The 10987-nt window shown below is 44.3% G+C and overlaps 1 protein-coding gene across 1 annotated transcript; it reads right to left on the reverse strand.

Moving 5' to 3' along the window:
* Positions 1 to 1718: 1718 nt before the first annotated feature.
* Positions 1719 to 6110, reverse strand: LOC130019207 (kelch repeat and BTB domain-containing protein 6). The gene has a single exon (XM_056109821.1). It carries the CDS (start codon positions 5908 to 5910, stop codon positions 3898 to 3900), a length of 2013 nt encoding a protein of 670 aa, XP_055965796.1. The 5' UTR covers positions 5911 to 6110; the 3' UTR covers positions 1719 to 3897.
* Positions 6111 to 10987: the final 4877 nt, after the last annotated feature.

The raw sequence follows: 10987 nt of genomic DNA on the forward strand, positions 1-10987 counted from the left end.
GCTGAATTATTCAAAGGTACATGGTGGTCACTCCCAGCAGTGTCAGGTATTGAACCCAAGCCTCCAATATGCAAAGCATGCACACTAGCTTTGAGCTATCTTCCCAGATTCTGGGAAAGTTGTTTTAGAAGAAAATGTCTCATACGTAAAAGTAATGTAATATAATAGTATCTGTTCTTAAACCAATACTCTTCCTCAGGGTTAAAGAAGTTAGGAAGGGAAGTTTGATAACATAGATTTTGGTATCAAATGGCTGAGTCACAGAGGGGGCTGGCCTCTCTTTTTTAAATCTGTTTCCATGAAGCCTGGAGCTTCTGTAAACAGCTGTTTCTTTCTTTTTTTAAGCATAGGGGATTGCATATTATGAAAACACTTGTTGGTTCTAAAATTAACATGAAGGAAGCCCAGAGAAAATTGGCTGAACAGTAAACACCTGCCTTGTATGTATGAAGCCAGCTAAATGCCTGTCACTGCCCTGCTTTGGCAACTGTGACCCACCACGCTGCCTATGCAGCACACTCCAGCCAAGTGGTGAGTACATCACCATCAAGTCTGTGGCCACCAGACATAGGGAAGAAAGGAAAAAATAAAATATTAAAGTAGCATTCTCTTTGGCTTCAAGTAAGTTTTGTAAATACATTTTCCTTCTAACATTTCCCCCTACCGTAGCATATTTGCTATAATGAATTTTCTTCCCTTGAAGTTAGGATGACACTAACTTTAAGGGAAAGTTAGTAAGGGAGTTTAGCAAAGTTCAGCAAAAGAGATGCAGCTTTTGAGCAGGCATATGAACGACTGTCACAAGTCCAATTACCTTGGATCGTGAGCTTCGAAAGTATCGTTAACAGTCTTAAAATAATAAACTATGAACAGGGCCAGGGAAATAGCTCAGAGTTAGTGCTTACCAAGCAAGAGACCTGTTCGTTCCCCAGCAACTATAAGGTACCCAACCCCCAAACACTGCCAGGAGTAACCAGAGCTTGCCAGGAGTTACCCGAGCACTAGCATGTTTGGTCCAAAACCCACAAAACAATTAAAAATAAATATATATGTATGTAACTTATAAATACTTGCCTTTGTCTTTAGAATAGATGAAAAGCTCTCCATGTTGTCAATGAGATCAGGTACAAAAAAAATTGATAGTTTATAATTTTAAGACTGTTATGCTTCTGAAGCTCATGATCCAAGTTGTTAAACGAAAAATGAAAATAACTTGATTTCCATTTTAATATGTATTTACATAAATTGATAAATTAATTTGCGGGGGTGGTTGGGCCACACTTGATGCTCGGGGCTTACTCCTGCCTCTGAGCTCAGGGACCACTCCTGGCAAGCTCAGGGGATCATGTCGGGTACAGGGGATCAAACTTGGGTCATGTGCAAGCCGAGAGCCTTGCCCACCCTATCTCTCTAGTCCCCTACTTTATCCTTTCTGAAACCCTAAAGTCACCCATCATTTGATCTTAAAAGAACTTGCAAATCTGGGCTCTTTTCAGTTAATCAGACTACAGGAACAGATAAAAAATTTCAAATGAAAGAGATTCTAAAGCTTGAAAATAGTAGTTCTGCAAACATATTCAACATTTACTGAAAGATGTGATTAACTGAAAAACTGAGACAGTACTTTCTTAATAAAGAAGAATTTTAGTAATACCAATTTTTGTCTTTTGGTGTGCAAACAGGAGTCTTATACATTTAGTGGAACAATGAATTAAAAGTCAGGATTCTAGTACCAGTTTTATTTATAACTAATCACATACAAACCACTTAGCTATAAAATAATGATTAACATCTATTCCATAATTCACAAACATGTCACAAAACCAAAATTCTTCCCAGAAAACCTCTTTGTAAACAAAGATATTACTACTATTTAGCTTAGGCTTTACCTCAAAGGCAGAAAATGACAAATTGAAGAATTTGTCCTTTTACAAACTGGCAGCATACCTTAATTCTGCAGACTGAATCAGATTTATCCTGTTTCAATCTGACAAAAACAAACTATCAACAAGAAGTTACTGGTGAAGAGAAGTTGGCCAAAAAAATAACACTACTGAAAAACGGCATTGTGTTAAGCTTATACAACTCTGCTGTCAAATGGAACAATATTTAGCCTTAAGACAACTAGAGCATGTTTGCCTTTTTGAAGGAACTGCTAGGACAAGCATCTAGTTCACAAAAAAAATGTTAAGTAGGAATGCTTTGTAGAATATCCAAATGGCCAAATTAGCTAAGACTTTCTTTACGTTTATCTCCACTTCTTCATTTTTATTTCTCTGTATATATCAAAAACTTAGATCTCTATCCAGAAGCACATTCCTCTATACTGTTTAAGTGTATGAAATGTCACTTTTCTATCACAGAGAATAAACAGAATAATTAGCACGTTATGGAATGAAGATTCTGGGAGATTATTCTAACTGAATATGGAAAATTATATACTATATGCATCTGGTGGTTTATCGTGTATATGTTAAGGACAAACATATTTAGTAAGTCCACATGAGGTAAGCACTTAAGATGTTTTTGTATTTAACAATGTCAGTTTTGTGATTTAGTCTCTAGTTCTGGACTTTCCCTTGAGAGAAGCAAGACTGGAACATGATTCACAGAGAAACATAGAACAAATACAAATACTGTAACAAAATAGTAGTGTTTACGCTGCTTGGGGAATCTGAGACAAAACAAATATATTTTCAGGACTGGCCTCAAATGCTACCATTCACTGTGTAAGTTAACTGTATACTTTTAATACAAAAATACCTTTAAGCTGATAATAACATTTAGTAACTTACAAAACTTACAGAATATGTCAAGGACACACAAAACAGTTCGATACACAATGAAGTTTTAAAGTTCTCTGCTGGCACTTGATTTTATAATTGATAGACACAATAACTACTGATCTCAACAAAATACTGTTCTTAGTTTATACATATTTTCAAAATCAATATTACCTCACAAAACATTAATAATAATCACACAGTTGACAAAATCTCTAAGATGAACACCAAAACTGTACAGTCAAAATATTTTAAGAGTCACATAAATTTTTTTTTAACACAATGGATAAAAATTTACATAATCATCTCCAGTGAAAAAGGATTTTTTCCTCTGATTCAATGAAGCCTGTGTCAAGTATGGATTTTTTGTTAAATATGAACCTACAAAGCAAGTTAAATTTTTAAGGTTTTCAGACAACTGACAATACCACTAGAATGAACTCTTTTAGATGGAAATTTGGTCACTTGTGGCAAATACCCATTTTACACTACAAAATTAAACTTCTTTCCAAACAATAGAATCCTCTTTTTTTTTGTTTTTACCTTCAGTGAGTTTAGTCATTCTTTATATAACTGCAAATGATATCACTATTCAGTCACATTAAATGTATAGGCATCATTCTTCACATAAGAGGACACTAAACTAAAACTTAGCAAACTACTGAAACTGTAACATATAAATTAGTGTAAATACTAAAGTTTTGAAAATCTATTACACTATTCTGAAAGAAAAGATATATTCTCTCAAAACCCTATTTAGTAATTCCTATCCAATAAATTTTCTATTATAAAAACTAAAATTCAAATTACAGCACTTGTGGCACTAAACAGAATATTAAATTCAATAATAAAAGTTTAAGAGCATAATGAAACAGATATAATAAAACAATACTGGGCTTGTAGAACAGTAAATTATTAATTTTAGTGTTTTAAAATTCTGTAACATTAAACGACAATTAGTAATTCAAACATACCCTTTCTAAACTGAAACTGAAAGAATCAACTTATTTTCTCCAGAAAATAGAAAGGGTAACTCTCTTAAGATACATTCCATAGCAGAAAATCACATTAGGTTTCAAACTAGCTGTAAAAAACTCCACTTTTCCTGTGCATTTCACTGAGGTGCTACTTGTACCCACAAATCATCATCAGATAAAGAACTTGAGCTTCCTGACTCGGAATCCAGCTCACTGAATCCACCTAAGTCCCATTCAGTACTAGACTCACTGGGCACTTCTTCTTCCTCAGTGAGAAAACTATGACCAGATTCTAGGCAGGAAGGATAAACACGAGCTGAAAGGCAAAAAAAATTGGAATCAAACTGAAAGAGACCTAATGTGGTCCCGATATTAATCCACTGATCTGACCCAATGTCATATTCATATACAGTCACACGATTTTTCTTCCACTGTGGAGTACGTGAGGTGATCAACAGCAATTTTTGGCCATGATTGATGATCCGGTAGTTGTTGGTCTCCGATACCAGGGGAATGTTATTCATCTGTCTCCATTCTCCCCTGACTGGATTGTAGACCTTCATAACAGGGATGTCACAGATACAGTAGATCTCATCATTGAAGACACAGGCTTCCTGAAAGTCGTTCCGCTTCAGAGACACACACTTCAGCCATATATTATGGCTAGGATCATAGCAGAACATGCGCTTACTGTTCAGAGCATAGAGATAGTTCTGAATTACCATTAGGTCAAAGGATATGAAAGAGTGGGGTAAGGGTGCCACCAGCGCCCACTGGTTCCTCTGGACACTGTAGCATTCCACTTCCTTCAGTTTAACTCCAGTAATAGGGTCTCGCCCACCCAAGATGTAAATATAGCCATTGAGGTAGGCCACATCCATGCCCTCCCGGCAGAGCAGGCGGTCAGCCAGCTGGTGCCAACTGTTCTGGGCTGGCTTATACACCCACAGGTCTTTCCTGGGCTGGGCAGCAAGGTAGATGTCATGGTCCGGAGATACACAGACGGCTAAGGTCGTCACAGACCTCGTATGAGCAAGGCAGGTCACAGGCGATGGCACTTTGTACATGTCCCCAGTGTACGGGTCACAGCACAGAAACGGATCCCTGGGATGTCCAAAGAAGATCACCATCTTCTTGGCACACACCCCCAGTCTCTCGGGTGGGTTCTCCACGGCAGATACCAGGGAGCTGCTGCTGCTGGTCTCAGGCTTGGGCACCACAGCCTTGAACAGCATGTCCCCATACCGCATCTGCAGGGCCCCTTCAATGAGGTCGAGGCAGTACTTCTTCACAATGGTGTTGGTCAACAGTCCTTCCAGGTAATCCTGGTCCTGGTCGGTGAAGTGAGTCCAGCGGACGCACTTGAAGACCTCGGCAGCGCTGGGCCCACGCTCCTTGGGGGCAGCCTCTAACCACTGCACCGCCACGTGGCACACGGTTTGCTCATTGTCAATATTGAGGCTGTCCAGGCGCAGGACGGTGAGCATCTGGGACAGGGTCAGGTCGGCCAGGCTCTCCTCCCGGATGGAGCCCATCTGGCTGAGCTGCTTGAAGTTGTGGGCGATAAAGGCCTGGGCCTGCGAGCGCAGCTTGCGATGACCGAAGGCGTCGGCGAACTTGAGGATGGCCGTGCAGTTGCTCAGGTCCAGGCGGCGGGCCAGGAAAGAGGCGCAGGCTTCGCGCACGTACTCGAGCTGCAGCATGTCGGAGGCGGCGTACAGGCGCTCCACGTTGGCCTCGCTCAGTGACACCCGGCCCGTGTAGCAGTAGTCCACCAGCACCTCGAAAGACTCGGCGTCCACGTCGTGCATGGTGATGCTCGTCTGCTGGCTCTCGTACATGCCGCCCGTGAACATGCTCTTGAAGTAGGGGCAGGCGGCGGCCAGCACGTTGCGGTTGCAAGGGAAGAGGCGGCCGGTGCCCGGCCCGCTGCCCGGTGTCACCACCTCGATGGTCACATCGCAGAGCAGCCGCGCATCGTAGAAGGACTTGAGCTGGGCCAGCAAGGCGGCCGAGTGCGCCGAGTCCTTCAGTTCCTCGGGGCCCGTGAAAAAAGCCGCCACCGTGGGCTTGTGGACTCGCTTGGGTCGCTTGCCGCCGCGGGGGCTGGCGAGGCGGCGCGAGCGCGGAGCCTCTTCCCGGGACTGCATGGCGGCGATGGCGGCCGGTGGGGGGGCGGCGAACGCCAACGGGTGCAAGGAGCGGGCTCCGGCGCCTCGTCAGCCTCCTCTCGCGGGCACCGAGCGCGCAGTGTCTCGGGAGAGACCGCAGCACGTGTCCATTTAACTTAATGCGACCCGACTCGACGCGGCCGCCTCCCACAAGCGCGCCAGTCAGGGTCTGACTCACCCTTCCCAGTTTCTGCGCCCGTCTCTCCACCTGAGCTCGCCCTCACAGGAAACCGCGCTCCGCAGCCAAGAAAAGACGCGACCGCCGCGTTGGCAGGACCTGTAAGTGCCTGGGCGGACTACGGGTCCCAAGTCGCCTTTCGGGCCCCGAGGCATGCCGGGCCCTAGGACTTCTAGGCAGCGGAGGGCGGGCAGCGCGCGCGGTGCATCTCGGGAGTGGTAGTTCCGCGGCTGTCGCGAGATTTGCCGGCCTTCATTGTCTCGCGGAGGGAACGCGAAATCGGTAATTCGCTTCGGTGCGGTTTTTTGGTTTGGTTTGGTTTTGAATTGTTTGACTGTATCAGATTCTGGGTTTCGCCTCCCGGATGAGGTTCTCTGCTGCTCGTTCGGGGACTCGTTTCTGAGAAGAGGTAGTCCTGTTTTTAAAACGTGGATCCTCCTCCGTTGCAGTTGCCGCGAACGCGACGATTCGCGTCGCGTGATGGCGTAGACCATGTCAGCCACCCGGAGTACATCTTTGCCGAATGCTGGAGGAAACGCGCAAGTCCTTTCGGGCCACCCGAAAACCCAAGTTTTAATCAGTTTCCGCGTTTTGTGTCGTGCGGGGTCTTTTTTGTTTTTTGGGTTTTTTTCCCAAACATTGAGGCGACGTTAAGTACCACCTGCGAGTTTGAGATCCCAAGTCGGTAGGAAACGTTTGAAAAGCCCCATGTTGCCGCAGAGATCCCGTTAAGCTTTTTCTTCTTCTGATTCATACATTTTGCCTTTTCGATCGATTTCCGCTTCGCAGGAAAAAGTACGACTCCACGTTTCACCCTTGCAGGCCATCTCCTCACACTTTTCGGTTCCGTCTCTACATTTGCGTATGCGTTTGTATCAGGTAATGAATTTAGGTGTGTGTTACTAATTTTTTTTTTTTTTTTTTTTTTTTTTGGTTTTTGGGTCACACCCGGCGATGCTCAGGGGTTACTCCTGGCTCATGCACTCAGGAATTGCTCCTGGCGGTGCTCGGGGGACCATATGGGGTGCTGGGAATCGAACCTGTGTCGGTCATGTTGGCTGCGTGCAAGGCAAACGCCCTACCCGCTATGCTATCGGTCCAGCCCCGTGTGTGTTACTAATTAAACCACGTAATCTTGCATATGGTTCTCTATTTTTACACTGTACAATTCCATGGTTTTGAAACACGTAAAGGGTCATATGTCCACCATTTACAACGATAAACGAATTTTCACTACCAAAAAAATCCGTGTGCTGCAGTTTTATGTCTCCCCCCACCCCCGTTCCACCTCCCTACCCAAACTATCCTCCACCGCGCATGGGAACTATGGATCTGATTACTACGTAGTTTTAAGACTCTCAGAATATCAAATAGTTGGGATATACAGCATTTTAAATATCAGCTCTTAATTTGCCCCCCTGTGGATGAATCTAGAAGGTATTCTTCCAGTGAATTCAGTCAGTAAAGGGACAGATAACAGAATGACACGTATCTGATTACAAGGAACCACAGCAAGGGAGCAACAAAAGGTCAAAGGGAATTAAATCTGAGAACTGGAATACAAAACTGAGCTTACCTGGAGGCAAAGGAAGGGGGTGATTTCTGGGACATTGATTTTATCTGGCCCTTTGGTAGTGGGTGTGGTGTTGGAAGATTGTGCATGAAACTGTCATTAAGAGGGTTGCAAATGGGGTGGCTCAATTAAAATGGGAGAATGGAAAGAAGTTAACTGCTCTTATTTATATACATCTCAGGTTCCTCCATTTCTTTTCACTTGCTAACTGTTTCATCTTAAACAGTTCTGCATACTATAAACATTCCTTACCCATTGTAAGTTACTTTGGTGGGGCTGGAGCATAGGGCATTTACCTTGCAAGCAGCAGACCAGGGTTCGATTTCCAGCATCCCATATGGTCTCCCGAGCACCACCAGGAGTAATTTTTGAGTGCATGATGCATGAGCCAGGAGAAGCCCCTGTGCATCACCGGGTGTGACACAAAAATAAAAAGAAGCTGCTTTAAATTTTTGGAGCTGTAAATAAAGATGCTACAGATACTTGTGCGTTGCTCTTAGCATGTTCTAAGTTCTTTTTGAGGTGGGATGTCAGTCCCTCAAGAGGTACTTAGGAAGGTGGGGGGATGGAGTAGGGTGCGTGTGTGTGTTTATTCAATGATTTCTAATTAATGAGGCCAGTGGTTCAATGCTAGGGGGTGAACTAGGGAGATCCCCTAGTCAGGGTGGACCACATACTTGGTCACAGTCACGGTCACAGTCCTCCCGTTATTCATCGATTTGCTTGAGCAGGCCCAGTAACATCTCCATCGTGAGACTTGTTACTGTGTTTGGCATATTGAATACTTCACTGGTAGCTTGCCAGGCTTTGCTGTGCGGGTGAGATACTCTCCGTAGCTTGCTGGGCTCTCCGAGAGGGGCGGAGGAATCGAACTCGGGTTGGCCATATTGGCCACTTGCAAGGCAAACACCTTACCTGCTGTGCTGTTGCTCCAGCCCGCATACTTGGTGTATACTTTAAATTTCTTGGCACCAGATCTAAGTTTATTTTTTTCTTTTTCAAAGACGTAAGTTGGTAATACACATTGATACATACGGAGTGATTGCTGGACGGTATGGCCAGACTATGTTAATTAAGCTTTGTAAGAAATTGCTAAAATGATTGGTTCAAGTACAGTAGCTGTGCTGTTTCCTGTTACCACCAACACGGTCCTCCCATTGCTCATCGGTTTTGCTCGAGCGGGCCCGGTAACATTGTGAGACTTGTTACTGTGTTTGGCATATCGAATACATCACAGGTAGCTTGCCAGGCTCTGCCGTGCGGGCGAGATACTCTCGGTAGCTTGCTGGGCTCTCCGAGAGGGGCGGAGGAATCGAACTCGGGTTGGCCATGTTGGCTGCATGTAAGGCAAGCGCCCTACCCGCTGTGCTATCGCTTCAGCCCATTCCACCAACAATTAAGAGTATTTTTAATTTTCCATAGCCTCCCTATCAATTTTGTTGTCAGTGTTTTGATTTTTTTTTTTTTTTTTGCTTTTTGGGTTACACCCAGCAATGCACAGGGGTTACTCCTCTACTCCTGGATCATGCACTCAGGAATTACTCCTGGCAGTGCTTGGTGCTTGGGGGACCATATGGGATGCTGGGAATCGAACCCGGGTGGACTGCGTGCAAGACAAACGCCCTACCTGCTGTGCTATTGCTATCTGTCCAGCGCCCCCAGTGTTTTGAATTTTAGATCTAAGAATTCAAACTTTCCTCTGGACAGAATAATATTTTAGATATTCACCACTTCTCTAGGTTCATAATATTTTAGACATTCACCACTCTAGGTTCATCAAACCCAGGTCAGCCACATACAAGGACAGCGCCTTACCATCTCTACCTTCACTCTGGTCCCCAATACCAGATTCTTAATGCTTATCATCATACACGACCAATACATCACACATGCACATATCTTCTCAAATATACAAATCAGGATTGTAAGTAGTTGTTTTGTGATCTTACAATATCAAAATTTTATATTCAAAAAGAGGTGCTAAAATTAAAATATTTCCAGTAACCTGTTGGCTGCATGCAAGGCAAACGCCCAGCATGGCAAATCTGAGTTCGATTCCTCCGCCCCTCTCGGAGAGCCCAGCAAGCTACCGAGAGTATCTCGCCCGCATGGCAAAGCCTGGCAAGCTCCCCGTGACATATTCGATATGCCAAAAACAGTAACAAGTCTCACAATTTATTGTAAGATGTTACTGGTGCCCGCTTGAGCAAATCAATGAACAACAGGAGGACAGTGCTACAGTGCTACTTCCAGTAACCTAAATGTAGTGTTACCTAGTTCAGTACAGCTCTTTCAACTACTCTCTTCAAATCAACAAGATTTTGGAATTTATAATTATTAACTACAAATTTTATTCACTCTTTTTTTGGGGGAGGGGGGCAATGCTCAGTGGCTATGCCCAACGCGTGGTCCAAGAGACAGTACAGTGAAGAAGTGCTTGCCTGGCACAGTCCTGACCCCCGTTTCATTTCAGAACCCTACCAGGAGAGATCATGAGCACAGAGACAGAAATAAACCCAGAGCACCTCTTGGTGTGGCCCCAAAACAACATCGTGCTTGGGGATTGCTCCTGGGAGTGCTCTGAATCATGAAGTGCCAAGGACTGAACTTGAGTCCACAAACAAAACAGGTACTTCATTCCTGTGAACTATGTCACTGGTCCCCATTAACTATTGGGTGCACATTGAGCCACACCTGGCAATACTGAGACTGCTCCTGGCTTTTTGCTTGAGTGCCACATCTGGTGATGTTTGGGAGATAATATGTGGATCAAATTGGTGTCTATCACATGCATGGCTAGTGCCTTAACTCATGATCTCTCTGGCCCCAACTGTGAATTTTAAATAAAAATAGTTCACCATCTTACTATACCAGATACTTTTTTTTCCTTCAGTTTTTGGGCCACACCCAGAAGTGCTTAGGGGTTACTCCTGACTCTGTTTTCAGGAATCACTATTGGGAGGATCAAGGGACTATATGGGATGGCAGGGATCGAACCTGGGTCAGCCACGTACAAGACTAGTGCCTTAACCTCTATATCATCACTCTGAACCCCCAATATCATATTCTTTATTGTTGTTGATGTTTTGTTTTTTTGCTTTTTGGGTCACACCTGGCGATGCACAGGGGTTAACTCCTGGCTCTGCGCTCAGAAATTACCCCTGGTGGTGCTCAGGGGACCATATGGGATGCTGGGAATTGAACCCGGGTTGGCTGCGTGCAAGGCAAAAGTCCTACCCTCTGTGCTATTGCTCCAGCCCCACCAATATCATATTCTTAATGTTTATCATCAAACATGACTAAAT

Source organism: Sorex fumeus, unplaced genomic scaffold (assembly GCF_029834395.1).
Source record: "Sorex fumeus unplaced genomic scaffold, SorFum_2.1 ptg000008l, whole genome shotgun sequence".
Classification (NCBI taxonomy): domain Eukaryota; kingdom Metazoa; phylum Chordata; class Mammalia; order Eulipotyphla; family Soricidae; genus Sorex; species Sorex fumeus.

Coding starts and splice junctions, on each gene's coding strand:
- LOC130019207 (XM_056109821.1), bottom strand. CDS start 5,910: ATGCAGTCCCGGGAAGAGGCTCCGCGCTCGCGCCGCCTCGCCAGCCCC.